Source organism: Neodiprion lecontei, chromosome 3, assembly GCF_021901455.1.
Source record: "Neodiprion lecontei isolate iyNeoLeco1 chromosome 3, iyNeoLeco1.1, whole genome shotgun sequence".
In the NCBI taxonomy this organism is placed as follows: domain Eukaryota; kingdom Metazoa; phylum Arthropoda; class Insecta; order Hymenoptera; family Diprionidae; genus Neodiprion; species Neodiprion lecontei.
The window spans coordinates 1,644,846-1,661,766 of NC_060262.1; the positions used below are offsets into that span (position 1 = coordinate 1,644,846).

The following is a 16,921-nucleotide window of genomic DNA, read 5'->3' on the forward strand; positions in this document are numbered from 1 at the left end:
AGCTACAAGTCCCATTTTTTCGAACAAGGTGAATTGATAACAAGAATTCAACTATTTTTCGAAAATAAATTACACTCACAGCCTTTTTGTAACTCTCCTCTTAAATTCTTTTACATCGGTTAAAAAAATGCTATTAAAAAATTGTTTTCAAACTTCAGCATCGTAAATTCAGCTGAGCTAACTTTCGAAAATACTTATTTATTCAATTTCCAATCATATGTGTGAAACGAAGCAACGCTGCACACGTTTAAAAATCCAAATTTACACGCATCGAAGGTTCGCAATTTCCTGACCTTTTGGTCATCTAAAAACCACCCAACGTTACCCAAAGTTATACGTAAAAAAAAAAAAAAGAAAAATATCAGAGAATTTTGAATTTCTCAACGAGAAAAGTCAGGGCATTTTACTTCATCAAAATTGTCGCCACCCTGTAAAGGAAACCAACGAATGCCTCGAAACTCTTGCCCGACGACATCGAATGATAACAATAAGGTGTAAAAAAAAATAGTAAAATAGAAAATTCCTTTTTCATTTCCCCAGACAACGACGTTGCCAACGTCCTTATCGCCGGAGGCAAACGCGTCACAGACGAGCAGCTGGTTGAGAGCCGGTCGTTTCCACTCGTTCGAATCAACGTTCGCTAGTTTCTCAGCATCGGACATACTGAGATTATCGCGCGACGATTTGATCCAGATATGCGGCCTGGCCGACGGTATCCGGCTGTTCAACGCCCTGCACTCGAAGCCACCCTCGCCGAGATTGACCCTCTACCTTTCGGCGGAAGGTAGTGGCGCCCTCTGGAGGGCCGTTTACCTCGACACCCTGACCAGCAGCGCCCTAGCCGTCAAAGTTCACACCGCCCTCGGAGCCCACGGACCCCCCCAAGACAGACTGCACTCGGTGGTCATACTCGGACCCCAGGGAATCCACGTTCTCGTGACCGACGATCTCGTCGCCAACATGAAGGACGAGAGCATGTACGTCGTAGAGACCGTAAAAGGTACGAAATGCGAATAGACGGATGTAGCGTCAAAATCAAAAAAGGAATCGAATGAAACCTGTCGGAATCACTTTATAATTGAATCACAAATCTTGATGAAAATAGATAAAACTAGTATCATTGTCGGTTACAATCAAGCGAACGCAATTCCGTAAATAAATCCTTTGCAAAAAAATATTCAACTAACACAGAAACCGGCAAAATTTTAATAGGCAAATAAATCATACTTCTTTCTTATTTCAGATGCGAACAGCGATCGTTACAAAATACTTCTGAAACCATCGTCGCGTTGAGAATAACATCCATAGTTGCTTCACCCCTTAATAACGATAGAAAACTGCTGCGTATACCTGAATCTTCCGAACATCCAAATCGACCACGATTATAAACGAGAAATCAGATGACGAGACGAACAGCTAAAGAAGAACACAACGGCGATTTCAGGTAGATAAAAAAGAAAAAAATAGTTGCAACGCAGCGTTTTAAACGCGCCTAATTATAGTCTACAATATGTAATAACTTATCATTTCGTTTATACATGTTAAGATATTGTCATTGTTATATGTAACACGTTTGAGAATCGATCTCTGAGAGATTGACGTAAACAACAACAGTAATAATAATATTGATAATAACAACAATAATGATGTGAAAAGAGAAAAAAAAAGTAAAGAATGAAAAAATAAATGAACCATAAGAAAGCCGAGGATATAATACCTCGAAAAATATTATATCCAGATATAATTATAGTTTCGATGATCGAAATGAAAATGTAAACGACGAAAGTCAAGATTGATTTTGTAACGCGTTCGCGATCTAATTACAGTATTGTTTGTGTTTTTCTTTTCTTTTTTTTTATTTTTTTCTACGAAAGAAATAACAAATTGAACCACGAGGTAGCAAGAAAGAATCATTCTTGTGTGTGTTTTTTTTTTTCGTTAGTATTACAACGCTCGAAGGGAAGAATAATAATTGGACGGCAGCTGGTCTTCTGTGACGGTATGATAAAAATGTGATAAAGCGAGCTTATATTGCATGCCCTTATGCATGTATAAAAATATCGGCAAGGAATTACGATTTAAATGTTATATGATAAATCAAGTTCTAAATATGATATATGAAAAGTTAAAGATATTCAAGTAGCGCCTATAATTGTTGAAAATTATTATATGGTATTGATCTATATCGAAAAACGAAGAAAGAAAAAAAAAAAAATAATAATTTGATTACAAAATATTTGAATTTACCTTATTGCATTATTATATTATTGGCATTCGAGTTGTAGTTTAAAATGCGAAAAACGAAAATCGCGGTTATATCGTGCAAGTGAAAATTTATTAAGGCGAAGCATCCGGTGTTGCTTTAAATAAAAAAAGAATACCCGATATTTATGTTCACATAACTCTACTAGAGTATATAATATACATAATATACATATATATGCTTTTATAATTTATTATCATTATTATTATTATTATTATTATTATTATCTATTCTTGGCTTCCACGTGCACATACATACATATATATATATATATATTGTATAGGTATATACGCAAAATAGATATGATTCTACACCGTTATTAACAAATCGCACACAAACACGTCATACGCCAACTTGTTACTACTTTTTACATATTTATCGAACTATAAATAGGCATGTATGTATGTATAGTACATACTTATACATGGTTGCTTGACTGACCGGTTTTTCATTTTTCATGAAACAATTTTGAAATTATAAAGATGTAAGAAGAAAAAAAATTTAAAAAAAAATAAAACAACCAAAAATAGTCTCTATATTATTAAAATTGGATAATATAAATAAAGGGACACGATGCGTGTTGTAACATGTCGCCAATTACACTTGCTTCCTACAATATCATGTCAACGTTAATAATGAGAAAATCAAAATAGTAGTAAGACAAAAAAAAACAAAAAAAAACAAAAAAATAAGTCCCCCGCTGTAGTGCCGATAATTTAAACATAAATTACAAACCCGGGAGAAGAATATTTGCATGCGTATTTTACCTGTATGCATAAGTATTGTGAGTATATAATTGTCGATATGTATATTGCGTGATGTCGATTTTATCAAAGCTCGCGCGATTTCAAATATTTACATGTTTACTTCTGAGTTTAGAAATTTGATAGATTAAAATCGAATAATTACCAACAGTAATTATAATCATTGACTCCTAAAAATTTCTTCTCTTCTTTTTCTTTCTTACTAGATAAAGAGAGAATATTATAGCCATTTATTATGATAATCCGGTGCCTTATATAATGATTATTTATACATATTGTACACGTATGTAATACACGAAATACGCCCAACGATACGTAATATTAGAAGATAAAAAAATTTGAAAAAAAAAACAAACAAAACAAACATGTTCATACAGATATGAATATATAGTAGGTCCTTGTTCTACAACGTATTTACATACAATAGAATATTATATGTATACTCGAAAATATATATTAAAAAAAAAAAACGAAAAAAATGGAATAATAAAATATTTGAACAATTCTACATCTTCATTTCACCGTTATTTTATTATTACCCGTGACTTCAGATTACGTAAAGAAAAAAAAAAAAAGTATTGATGTATGCAAAGTTTGTTCATTTATTGATAAATTATTTATTGTTAAGGCTTCTCCTGCTCCCTGGTCTTTAATTATATAATAATATCGCGATCTTACATTAAAAACGAGGTATCTAATAATAATTAACCGGATAAAATGCTTGATTCTTTTTATTTTTGACCACTTTTGATTTCAGTCTGTACCTAACTCATTTTTATCGCACTCCTGATTTACATGTATATATGTCATGAAAATTCGACGGTTATATGTAGCATCATAATGCTATGTATAATAGCTTGATAAAGAATCCGTGTAGGAGGATTTATTGTAAAAATCCCGAGCTAAGAAATACCCTAAAAATCCTTATAAATATAAATATACCTATACGCAATTACGCAGAACAAAATTGTACGTACGTTATAAACCTGTAACAATAATTAAAACGGTACCGCTGTATTCGCCACGCGACGAAAAGAACGGTGAATAGGAAATGTTGAGAAAGAATGAAACGAAGCATATATAAACAGGTATATTGTAATTACAGTTTGCAGCTACTCACCGTATGCGGTGTAATCAGCTCTGCGATATATCCACGTTACATGCAGGGTGTACAGCACTGCTCTATGAAGACAGCACAGCCATATCTCCGAATGAAGGAAGTTGACGCGTGGCGTAAGTTGTCCAGAAGCCAATTTAAACGGTATACTTACACCGTCAATTAGTCGGCGTCGAAATTCACGAAACTGACCGAAATCTAATTACTTAGTCTTAAACGCACGATTTTCATTAGCGAGAAACGAAGTCTTTTGTTTCAAATTGTGATTAAACGGTAGGTATTCTTTACATCCGTGAGTATTGTCAAATTCCACCACTTTTTTCACGCACTTTTATCGACGAGCAACGGGTTAGCAAAATAACGACGCGGCGGTTCGATCGTCGATTGTTTTCAACAACGTCCACTGGATGACCGAATTTTCACTCTACGAACAAATCGACACAATCGATCGAATTTTTCTACCTAAATAAACACGCGATCGATTCGATTTCACCATCCAAACGTAGCACAGGGTTACTTTTCACTTTTCACACACTTTTTCCGAACGAAATCGACCGAAGACGAGTTAAAATACACGATATTGACCGGCGAAAACTCGCGACGCGACCGGCAGGCTCGAACGGCGTTATCAAAATGGCGACACGCTATGGAGCGTCGTTTGTTTGGACCGGCGTCCTTAGCGTGACCGGATAGAACGAACAAATGCTATCGATCTCGACGATGGTTATTGTTAAAAATTACAATCACTGCTTTAGGTAACTCGACTGTATTTCGGACTCACCGAAAGATCCAGAAGCAACTTTCATCCCCGTAAACAGGCTTCGATTGATAATTCCGATAAACTTGGCCGGCTGCGACGTAGGAAGAAGGCTCGACGCAGTCAAACACATTTTTTTACATAAATAAGCACGCGATCGATTTGATTTCACCAGCCAAACGTAGAGCAGAGTCACTTTTCACTTTTCACATACTTTTTCCGAACGAAATGAACCGAAAACGGGTTAAATTCGCGATTTTGACCGGCGAAAACTCGCGACGCGACCGGCAGGCTCGAACGGCGTTATCAAAATGGCGACACGCGATGGAGCGTTGTTTGTTTGGACCAGCGTCCTTAGCGTGACCGGATTGAACGAACAAATGCTATCGATCGTGACGATGCTTATTGTTCACAATTACTTGAACGACTGTTTTAGGTAACTCGAATGTATTTTCGACTCACCGAAAGATCCAGAAGCAGCTTTCATCTCTGTAAACAGGCTTTGACTGCCGATTCCGAAAAACTTGGCCGACTGCGACGTAGGAAGAAAGCTCGACGCATTCAATCGCATTTTTCTACATAAATAAGCACGCGATCGATTCGATTTCACCAGCCAAACGTAGAGCAGAGTCACTTGTCACTTTTCACATACTTTTTCCGAACGAAATCGACCGAAAACGGGTTAAACTCGCGATTTTAACCGGCGAAAACTCGCGACGCGACCGGCAGGCACGAACGCGTTATCAAAATGGCGACACACGATAGAGCGTCGTTTGTTTGGACCAGCGTCATTTGCGTGACCGGATTGAACGAACAAATGCTATCAATCGTGACGATGCTTATTGTTCACAATTACTTGAACGACTGTTTTAGGTAACTCGAATGTATTTTCGACTCACCGAAAGATCCAGAAGCAGCTTTCATCTCTGTAAACAGGCTTCGATTGCCGATTCCGAAAAACTTGGCCAACTGCGACGTAGGAAGAAAGCTCGACGCAGTCAATCGCATTTTTTTACATAAATAAGCACGCGATCGATTCGATTTTACGAGCCAAACGTAGAGCAGAGTCACTTTTCACTTTTCACACACTTTTTCCGAACAAAATGGACCGAAAACGGGTTAAAGTCGCGATTTTGACGGGTGAAACTCGCGACGCGACCGGCAGACTCGAACGCGTTATGAAAATGACGTCACGTGACGGAGCGTCGCTTGTTTCGACCGGCGTCCCCCGCACAAATTCAACAACTAAATTCACATCTAGCTGAACCGGGTTGGGAATAAATCGGAAACGTAATCGATATAGTTATACTGCGAGTTATGTTCCGTATTTAGGATCGGAATCGGGCTTCACCAATGCCTCGTCACGTACTCAAATCACGGCGGCGTACAGAAAAACTTTTCGACCGCGGTTGACTACGTTTTCTTTTCTTTCTACTATAATTTTATGATCTGCGTGCAAGCTTGATACGGGCCTAGCTTTTCTGCATAAAATCGAAAGACAACTTCTCGCGTAACAAGAACTATTACGACTAATTATCTCGACACATATCGTTAACGTGACCGACGAGCCTGAAGAATTTTATCAATATGGCGGACCGGTCACGTGGTAATTGTTTAAAACAAACGAACATCGCATTAATAAGCGCGAAACATAATTCAAATTCAAAACAATTCGATGAAATACCACAGAGACAACTAATTTTTAACTCATAATACATCAGGCTCACTTAAAAATAATCATTAATTCGTATTAATACCAAGTAAATGAAAATTTTGTATCGAAATTATAATTAATTGCCTATGTCGTTCATATTAATCTTGTAATTACACAGTAAATATATTTTGAATTTGTACGAAAATAAATTAGAGTACGCGTGAAATACGTTCCCACGAATTCAACTGGTCGCATCGGCGGCAAATTTTGAATTTTCAAATATCGTTCGTCCCGGGCATTGTACTCACTCCATCTGGCAGTTATTCTCGGCACTATAGGCACTTAAATTGTGTATTCAGTCACTCGGAAATTATTTATTTTCGTACGTTATCCTATAAGATGCTTAAAATTTTACTTTTCTATTCTCACAGCTTTCAATAACTTTCTTGAATTCTAAATTTGAGGTGAAATCATTAGATTTATATTGAAATATAGAGCTACAATTGGGAATGTGGGCAAGGAAAGGAAACGGCATTGAATCTTTTTCATCGTTAATAGGTATAAAAAATTATACAATAAAATATGGCGATTTATTATAAAACGTTAAAGGTCTTTGAATATCACTCAGTTCGTAACCGACTGTCAACTTAATATATAATGCCTCCTGTCACTACGACTTGATTTTTGTGCAACTTCACTCTTAGCTTATGAATTTATTGCAGTGGTCGTAATGGAGGATATTCAACTTTAATGAAACTCCTACTTCCTTTTCTTTTGTTGCTTCAATTTCCTCTTCTCTTCTCGTTTCTTCTCCCGCTCGGTCAGACTTTTGTATAGCTTGTATCCAAAGAACGCTGAAAAGAAAAAAAATCGTACAATTTCATTAAAATCAAAATGACTAAAAATTAATTTTGTAGTAGATTTCAGACACTCTTGTTACACCGTACCGAAAATTGTGGCAATAAAAATAATAGCAGCAAGTATCATGGCATAGGATCGAATCAACATCCAAAATTTAAAAGCCCAATTGCCAGACGTGTATTTAGACACCGAATTCTTAAACGCTTCTTTAGCGTTTTCCATAAACTCGGCTTTCCCATCCTCGTCAAGTTCGCGATACTTTGTTAACATCGACTTTATTTTATCCCGCACGGCCGGACTGAGGTCGTCGACGCTTTCTTTAATCTTATTGAATATCTCCTCCGCCATTTCTTCAATACAATACTACTATTTCACTTCAAGACTCGCTTAGAACACTATCTTTCAAATATTAAACTAATATTTCTCAAGCATATGGCGAGTTCCGAATCACCGATAAACGCGACTGTACACCTGACGTTGAACTGCGGCGATTAGAAACACAGATACATTATTTTTATCTCAAGAATTGAATAAAAAAAATTCCGAAGGTATCAGATTAGATAAAACGAGTTAAATTCGTTGTAAATCTTGCACAGATTCGAGTAGAATAATTCCTCCCGTATAACCACAAGCGCCAATCTTCGCAGAAGCTACACGACTATAAACTATCGCAACTTCGACAAGCTGGAAAAATACTGAGTCAACAAAGGTTCAATGAATCGCTCAAGCGACCAGGTAGGTATTCCAATCAGCATTTTGCGCGTGTAAATTCAACAATCGACCACTTTAGTCAGCAAATTGCGATTACCAAATATCAGAGCGATCACCGCGAGCAATGCGAGAAGCATGAGCGCCTGGGACGTGAACGGAGCTGCAGGAGGAGGAAGATTCTGTCCGAAACTGTTCCCGCCTTGGATATTCCTCGTCAATTCTTCGCGTAAACTTTCTTTATCCTCATCACTGAGACCAGTCATTCCATCGAGCATTTTCAATAGCTCCTCCGGCGAGGGTAACTGCGACGGATTGACATCTGGTATCGAACTTGGATCAAAGTCCGGCAATTCGTCTTCGATGGTCGCATCCTCGGAGCTTTCTGCCATTGCTCCTCGAAGACCGTAAAGAAGATCCATTTTCGCTGCAAATTAAAACAGATGCTAAATGAAATCGAAAATGAGATATTAGGAAAAAAACACACCACTCGAAAGCTCAGTATTGGTTTCTATTCAAAGTGAATTTTGATTCCCGTATTTTGTATACCGGCAATCTTCAAACCCCAGTGATTGAATTAATCAATATTGCAGGTAGTAAAAATTCAACAGAATTCTAACGTTGATTACAACAGCTGTTGATATATCTTTACAGTTTTTTTTTAACCAGATAAATCGAGGCCTGAACGTGACGTTAAGTAACTAAGGTTTACTACTGATAAACGAGCGAATAAGGATCATAGTTAAATTTTTTTAAGTCTTATTTATTTCCGCTGCACGCACCTGTTCAACCAGAAATGAAAACTACTGCCAGCGACGAGTGTTCAATGGTAACACGAGCAAGGCAACGGTTACACACGTTGTACTGTTGTACTGTTATCAATTCATCGTTGACACGAGGCTCGGCAGCATTCTCGGCTAAAGATAATTGCCTGCAGTTGAAGGCTTGACGCTTATTCGTCCGATCATCTGAAAGGCGGCGCCTCACTTGCCACCGATGACGTGTCCGCAATGTACCGTTCGCTGCTTGCTTGCTCTTCCAACGTGTCACCAGATCGCCATGATGCATGTGGCCGCGTCCAACTTCGTCGAAGATGCTCGAAGAATCCGGGGGAAGAAGTGAGGTCGTATGATCGGTTGGCTGGCACGTTGGAACAGAAAATTTCCACGCGCCACTACTCGAGGCTAAAAACAAGTGTTATTTTTATTTCAGCCATCGCGAGTATTTGGATTATGTCATCACTGCTTGGAAATGTCAGTTTTCCAATTTTACTTCGCTGCAGGTTTTGCTTTCCGCAATTCCGCTCCGCTTAGCGCCTCCAAACCGCAACTGAACACGCAGCCATGCAAGCAGGTCACATAATGGGCGGATAACTTTCTCTTCCCTTCGTCGACGAGAGAAATATATGGAAGAAACTTTATTATTTCAATGATCATAATAACACTTCATTGTTTCATAGCGAAGTAAAATTATCGCATAATATACGAGTATAAAATAACAATATTATTCTATCCTATAAGTCTTTGCATAACGTAACTGAATCAATAATTGCATAGACATTGATTCAATATGTAGTATATTGTGTCTAATGCTCGGTTTTGCAAACCATGATGCATTGGTAATATCCACTTTTCATTAGCCTAAAATTAATTAACTCCCGATATCTTACTTAGTTATACATGATAATAAGCGCTGTTTAACAATATAGATAGAAAAACTAATACCCCCAATTCATTTAACTACGAGTAGAGTTCGAAATAAAAATATGATACTCACAAATTCTAGTGTTAATATTTGTGATACTAAATTTTAGCTGATGGAACTAAACCCGTGTAAACCGAAGGCTCTTTTACGAGACGTTGCAGTTCCTTAAACTTTTCATGCTTGGAGTCGCCCAATAGTTTGAAGAGTACGCTTTCGGAAGTTGCTATCTGACACCCGACTTGCCTCATTCTCTGTAAGGAATTGAAACAGCGTAAATCACTAGAGTATTCGCAATTACAAATATTATTCACTATTTACACCAAATTTTCGGTGTGGTTTGAATAAGTTATGTCCTATGCGTCAAGCACTTTCATTACCTCGATCGCAAGCAATCTGTCCTCTTGCGTGCGAGACGAGCAGCAATCGGCCACCGCATGGACCTGGAACCCATTGGCGGTAAGATCCAGTGCAGTTTGCTCGACGCAAACATGTGCCTCGATCCCAATGAGAACTACCGACTCTGGAGGACCACCTGAGCAGAGCGTAGAAAGTTCTTTGCGCACCTGAATTCAGACAACATGCTACCGTGTGATTCGTCGCTATTTTACTGACTAAGATTTTAACTTCCAAAGAGAACGGGAACAGGATTAAAGAGAATTCTTTATCATAATATCAAGTTTTAGGAGAACTGGATAAACGAGATTCTCCTTACTTCTTCAGTGTACATGCTGAACTTGGTCTTTGCGAACGGTCCTTTTGCACCTGTTATATCCAGTTCCGAAACTGTGTTTCCTAAAGCCTTAGGATTCTGCTCGGTAACAATGATCGGTACATCCAACAAGCGCATGCCGTTCACCTGGGAGATGAGAATGATACGATAATTTCAGATCGCTAATGATTTGATGATAGAAAGAAAAACGAAATTAATGTTAGTATCGTTATTGTAACTAAGCATTGGGGAAAAATTACTAGTTTTCTAATTTTACAATGATTTTTTAAGGAACTAAGATGATGTTACTAGCTTCAATATGATTTAAAAAAAAATTAAATCTCGAATTACCAGCTTCGCAGAGTTAGCGACGATCTTATCGAACTCGAATATAGCCTTGGCGAATTTCACCTGCATATCGCAAACAAATAAAGCCGTTTTCCCGTGGCGAAGGATCGCCTTCGTAGCGCTCAGAGCCATGATCCAAACTGTGATATCTGCTCGACGATACTTTAACCCGCAATTACGACGAATCGAAAAGAGTTGGGTACAGAGCTGCAAATTTCATGGGTAGTAGTATCAGTTTCGGGTTTAATCCTCTTTGAGCGTTCCCTCTGGCCCAGGCCCTTCTATCTAATCTTCTTTGGGGTTTAGCCGAGTCGGATTAGGTTAGGTTAGGTCAGGCTATCAGCCAATAAAGAAGCGGATCTGTTCGCATCGAGTTGAGAGATGGCGCTACCGGCGGGAAATCCGCATGACAAAAGAAGGTCGCAATAAAAAAATCAGAACTGCGGCCTGCGCAGTAAAGCGAATGTGCGAATACCGATGCAGAGAGATACATAAAAAGCCTTCCCGAAATCCCCACTCAACAGGCAAATCATAGCTGCCGAGCTCTCGCCACTCCGTTTTTCGCTTGCAGACGACGCAAGAACCGCTTATTACCGGTGAATAAAAAGCGTTACGAAGAGCGAAAACTCCCGATAAAATAAGCGTGACGATAGTAATTTTGCGTAAATTGGGGTGAATGAAAAGTGTCATGAAGTGTGAGAGTATCACGCGGCGATAACGCGGTGAAATATCACCAGAATAGCAGACAAGCGCGAATAACAATTGAACATTAAATCGAAGGTAGAACCAATATCGGCTGATCGAGTGTAAACAGACTCGAGGATGGCTGCGGAATCGCGTGGTGCTGGAAACACGAAGCCTCTTGTCCCGCTATTCACCAAAGCCTCGGACTGCGTCCACACGAGTTGCTACTGGTGAGTTTCCGCCGAATTCGATACCCTCCTTGCTCATTTTATCGTTCATTTTCTTTTCACTGACCAGTGTCGTACTGCGGCACAGGTATCGGGGATCGATATCGCGGATTGTGGGATTCTTGCGGTCGTGCCCTGCCAGGATACGACGCCATTTTTAAAGAGACTTGCCACCGACCAATCGCGTTCGCTTCTTTATCTCGCGCCAAAATTCCGAGCCCGTCATTGGACGCCCGGCCTGTTTCAAGCGACGTGTTATTGTTATTAGCCCGCGAACCCAACAACGACCCGATTTGTATTAATGCGGGAGAGTTACGCGGGTTTATCGGCGTTAATAATTCACCCCGCGATAACAGGCACGGACACGACACCAGCCGCGCACGCGATGTACATACTTTGCATGTTTTTGCAGTTTTTATCCCACTTTTTATATCTAAATCATCCCTCGAATCGCGCCGAGTTTATCCAACGTAGCGACCTTTGTTGTGTACACCGTTATTACGCTCACGCTTTTTCGCTTTAATCACTTCTAAACTGTATAAATTATTCAATCAAAACACTTCGGGCACCTCGTCGAGGTCCGCTCGTGTTTCAACTTCTATCTCTCTCTCTCTCTCTCGCCTTCTATTTCCCATCTCACTTTTATTTACACCGAGATGAACTCTTTTCCATATTTCAGCGAAGAAAACGTATGGAAGCTATGCCAGGACGTCGCCACTAGGCACGGCCCTGAATTGCAACACTGCTACGTCGCTTTCATCAGCAATCCTGGAAGAAGCGTTCCTCTCTGGCGTCAGAAGGCTGGCAAGGATGAGGATCAGCTTGTCCTTTGGGTCAGTATTGTCGTCTTGATGGATGGTTGGCTAAATTTTCAAATCTTGTGTCAGGTCTCTAGACTGTGAAAACCGATCGACTGGTTCCTGCCCATACTGGAATTTTTCAACCACTCATAGCAAGACATCGTTTTACACCACTTTATTTCTTTTCACTCTACAGGACTATCACGCAATATTAATCTACGCACCTGACGACAGAGCGGTGGTCTACGATCTAGACAGCGCTCTTCCATTTCCGACTCATTTCTGGAAATACGCAACGGAAACGTTCAGGTCCGACGAAGCTTTGCGCTCCGAGTACCACAGGAGATTCAGACTAGTCCCTGCTGCGACGTACCTGCAGCATTTCGCCTCCAACAGGCAGCACATGAAACGAGAAGACGGCACATGGATCAAAACCCCTCCTGAATATCCTCCGATCTCTACTCCAAGTAAGTTTTCAGACTGATCAGAATTTGTGGCCTTGGAATCGACAGATTTTGAACTTTACATACTCACTCAACTTCGTTTCTCAGCCTGCAAGGATAATCTGGACACTTTCATAAACATGGAACCGGGAACGGGTCTCGGAAGTATCCTAAGTCTGAAGCAGCTGGTAAATAGATTTTACAGACCCAGTGTTCCGACCACTTCTCCGCCGCAGCAGCAGCAGCAGACTCACACAACGCCGACTTAAGCGGAACGTTTTAATTGTCGGCAAGGCGTTTTGCCGTCGCGCGTTGATATCTGAAATGAAGAAACGATTAATTGGGTCTAAAAAACGTCCCTGGTTCAGGTGAAATTTCTCAACAGTCGAGTGAAAAATGTGCAGTCTGATAGCGTTTACCAAAGTTTGACGTCAGGTTCGATAAAAGGGGATAAAAAGCTGGGGAGTTTAAACATTTCATTAATACAAAGTATATTTCTAAAATCAATTCCACGCCTTAAACGAGCCTTTTTTTTAGCAATGTATGCATGATGCTTTTTGCTGTTAACGTTGTCGATGAAGTAGACAGTGTTTTGCTTAAATTGCGTTAGTTCAATTCTATGAACGATTTATGCAATTAATCATTGCGCAATATATGTTTAGAGAGATTACAGATTTTTTACTGTCAATATATACACATTTAGTGTGCTTTTAAACGAGACTCTAATTTCTTCAGCTGTGTTTCACCAAGACTTTTTTCTTACCATTGTGTACATGTACTTTAGGAACTAATGATTCTGCTTTTCGGCTAAAGATACGTTTTTACGTTTGCATTATAAATACCGAACATCACACTTGGTTCTTATTAGTTGCAACCAGAGTTCGTTTGTTTTTTGTTCTAGTTACTGCATTATTGCATGAAAGACTGACGTGTCTCTAGTGACAATTTCGTGTATCATTAAAATTACGATTCTTGCTAGTTACCTGTATGCTTAATTATATTATATTTACGATACCTGTTCGCACGAATTCGAGTCCAGGTTTTAGCTGGCCAGTGAATAAAATGCCTATCACGGCAAAATTATTACAACGACTTATATGCAAGTATGTCAATATTTACAATACTTATTATCACTTTAAATATAAAAATCAGCCCAAACCTGAGAGCAGCTTTTTTCCATTAGATCTTCATTTACGTAGCTCGACACGCAGTGAGCTCTACATCGATAAAATATTTATAATTAGATAAATAATGATTAATCAGCTACGAATCTTTACCAAGTATTGCTGATTTCAAAAGTTCAATTACACTTTCATACTATATACAATTTACTACTATTGTCATAATTTAACGTGTTCTATCACTTTTTCTACAGCTTTATGTAGCTGAACTCAGCACTCCACTGCGTTTTTTATATCGTGCTACGTGCCCTACTTGACCAATTTTTAATCTCGTAATGATGATAATAATGATAATAACAATAACAACAAATTCAATTTTTCTCAGATTACACATTTTATCAATGCGTTCATGCATTAACTATTTGCACGTTGAAAAGTAAATAATATATATTTATTCCGATGTCTATGGAAAAGGGTAAGTAAATCAGTTACCTTTTACGCGCCGATGGTAAATTGGTAGTAAAACTCTGTTTTTAATAAGGGACATCATCCAGTTTTCATGGGTTTAACTGTGGCAAAAAGAGAGAGGTCTAAATAAAATATAAACGATATTGTGATATATTACAACTTTCTACTTTATAAATACCTTGATAAATACTTGTACATCTATTTAAAAATTAATTTTGAAAAATATATCAAAAACAAAAAAAAAAAAAAAATTAAAATAATCTCTATCGATGGTGCATGTGCACGCATTCGCTTGTTGGTGAAAAAAAAAATAAATAAAAAATAAGAAGTATTCACTTCAAAAATAAATAAAAAAATTTTGTTCGCTCTAATATCGTATTCTAAAGTATCTGTTGAATGTTATACGTGAATCGATATCCGAGGTACTGTAAAATTTTTAGATCTTAGAGTTATCTTATTCACATTTTCTGTAATAAATTTTATCAGTGTTTTAATTGCTTGACACAACTATCATTAACAATTCAATTATTCGCTTTGTATTTTTTCTTTCATTCTAATCGTCACATGATCAACACTCGTAGGACTTACACGATGAAAGTTGCATAGCTTACAACGCGATATGATTTAATAGGATTGCGATGAAAATCGACCAATACCGACATCGAAACAGAAAATGAATAAACAAATAAATAATAATATTCAATTTACGAATGAAATATATTTTTTAACCGACGATTATACGTATAATGTGTATATATATATAGACGAAGCGACAACGAAAATTAAAAAAAAAAAAGAAAGAAAACAAACTACGAAAAACGAGAATATACCAAACTTCTAGTCTCTAGCCTACTATACGTACAGCATTACTAATTGAAATTGCGCAGGAATTATTCGAGCGACAAAACGACCTCCTATAATTATACAACACTTGTATTCTAATTCTTAAACACTTGTCAGCAAATTTCGCTCATACACTTTGATTTTCTATATTTCGCCATTAAGAAGACAGATTCTTTCCATACAAATAACTGTAAGTCATCAGTAGCGCATATTGAATGAAAACTATGCATCTAGAATAAATAGAATAATAATATTCATAGAGCTGTGTCCGCTTTTTGCGTTATACTGTTTTACAATTAGCGGCCTATAATTGATATTCAACTAACAATGAGTTCTACCAACAAGCGAATTACTTATGTACTATAAGTATGCATGTATGTATGTATGCATGTATGTATGTATGTATGTATGTATGTAACTGTCAGCCTGTAATAACGATAATTGGGATAACAACTGTCTTTAAATGGTTTCTACTCCAAGCTGACGAGTTTTTTGAAGTGACTTATTACCGTACTATGCGACACGAGCAAAAAAAAAAAAGTATTTGATCGTCCACTCTTTGCCTTCCTATACTTCTTCTTAATCAAATCCGCTATATTAATTATTACGGATAGACGTAATACCTACCTATGAATAAATATTAATCAGGAGCACAAAATTGTATCCATATCACGGATGCACTATAATCGTAATTACGTTGCGTGTGCCCTAATATCGCTTAGAATATTTAAACTCATCTCAATTTAGACTTAATTGAATCAATTATCAAAATGTACGTATCAAAGAAAAAAAAAAAAAAACGATCATGTACCTACTTTAACGAATCGTGGTATTCTGCGTTCTGAATTAAATATCACAATTTACCTTTAATCAATTCCAAACATTTCGTATTCTTCCTACTTACTATATGGTGTATAGAAATTAGTCAAAGTTGCAATTTAAAAATTTTTTTTTCATAGTATCATAAATCACACCGCCTGTCACTTTTTATTGACAATTTAAGAGAAGAAAGAAAAAGGAATGGAAAAAAAATTACCTCGAGTCAATGATGCGTGCAGTCAAGGCTAAAATGCATATTGTATTGTGTATTATAGGCACCGACTTTCTATCATGGAAATCTTATGAATAATAAATATTTCTTTGATACAAAAACAATAATTATGATATATATATACCTGTTATTCTCTAGCACTTTGCAAACTCGGTGCCTAATATCTTCAATAATTACTCACATGTACTGATAATCAAATTATACCTACATCCTGCTTTGTATGGAATAAGTATATTTGTGTATCGCTTTGTCGAATGCCTAAACACAAATTTTTACTCACCTCGATCCACTTACATTATTGATATCATTATTTTTAGTTGGTGAAAAAAGAATCAAGTACGTTAAAAAAGATATAAAAAAAATGAAAAATCAAAAAAAAAAAAAAAATCAGCGAATTGT

The 16,921-nt window shown here is 37.6% G+C and overlaps 4 protein-coding genes and 1 long non-coding RNA gene across 9 annotated transcripts in view; 3 read left to right on the top strand and 2 right to left on the bottom strand.

Annotated features, from left to right (window-relative positions):
• The window catches only part of LOC107226934 (transcription factor CP2-like protein 1), a 29,312-nt gene extending 26,312 nt beyond the window's left edge, over nt 1-3,000 (top strand). For 3 of the 4 annotated variants that reach the window (XM_046734661.1, XM_046734663.1, XM_046734664.1), the window contains 2 exons: nt 541-1,000; nt 1,244-1,449. In XM_046734661.1, the coding sequence (XP_046590617.1) occupies nt 541-1,000; nt 1,244-1,293 (510 nt within the window). In that variant the 3' untranslated portion in view covers nt 1,294-1,449. Of the gene's footprint in view, nt 1-540; nt 1,001-1,243; nt 1,450-1,942 lie in introns of those variants that run through there. The other variant, XR_006903389.1, reaches the window with a different exon arrangement.
• Nucleotides 3,001-7,126: 4,126 nt separating this feature from the next.
• Nucleotides 7,127-9,048, bottom strand: LOC107226944. 2 transcript variants are annotated; one of them, XM_015667931.2, is made up of 3 exons: nt 8,907-9,048; nt 8,225-8,551; nt 7,127-7,409 (listed from the first exon to the last, which is right to left on the bottom strand). In XM_015667931.2, exons 2-3 carry the CDS (start codon nt 8,544-8,546, stop codon nt 7,315-7,317), a joined length of 417 nt encoding a protein of 138 aa, XP_015523417.1. In that variant the 5' UTR covers nt 8,547-8,551; nt 8,907-9,048; the 3' UTR covers nt 7,127-7,314. The 2 variants fall into 2 exon arrangements, with proteins under 2 accessions (XP_015523417.1, XP_046590622.1); XM_046734666.1 differs by lacking the exons at nt 8,225-8,551; nt 8,907-9,048 and adding an exon at nt 7,503-8,199.
• A 57-nt stretch (nt 9,049-9,105) lies between these two features.
• On the top strand, nt 9,106-9,831 carry LOC124293544. Its single transcript, XR_006903391.1, has 2 exons — nt 9,106-9,247; nt 9,337-9,831. It is a non-coding gene; the product is annotated as an uncharacterized LOC124293544 (long non-coding RNA).
• Nucleotides 9,563-11,354, bottom strand: LOC107226943 (isochorismatase domain-containing protein 1). Its single transcript, XM_015667930.2, has 4 exons — nt 10,889-11,354; nt 10,541-10,684; nt 10,206-10,391; nt 9,563-10,079 (listed from the first exon to the last, which is right to left on the bottom strand). The coding sequence occupies exons 1-4, from the start codon at nt 11,015-11,017 to the stop codon at nt 9,927-9,929; spliced, it is 612 nt and encodes a 203-aa protein (XP_015523416.1). The 5' UTR covers nt 11,018-11,354; the 3' UTR covers nt 9,563-9,926.
• A 44-nt stretch (nt 11,355-11,398) lies between these two features.
• Nucleotides 11,399-16,773, top strand: LOC107226942 (protein N-terminal glutamine amidohydrolase). Its single transcript, XM_015667929.2, has 4 exons — nt 11,399-11,799; nt 12,476-12,629; nt 12,793-13,063; nt 13,148-16,773. The coding sequence occupies exons 1-4, from the start codon at nt 11,708-11,710 to the stop codon at nt 13,306-13,308; spliced, it is 678 nt and encodes a 225-aa protein (XP_015523415.1). The 5' UTR covers nt 11,399-11,707; the 3' UTR covers nt 13,309-16,773.
• Nucleotides 16,774-16,921: the final 148 nt, after the last annotated feature.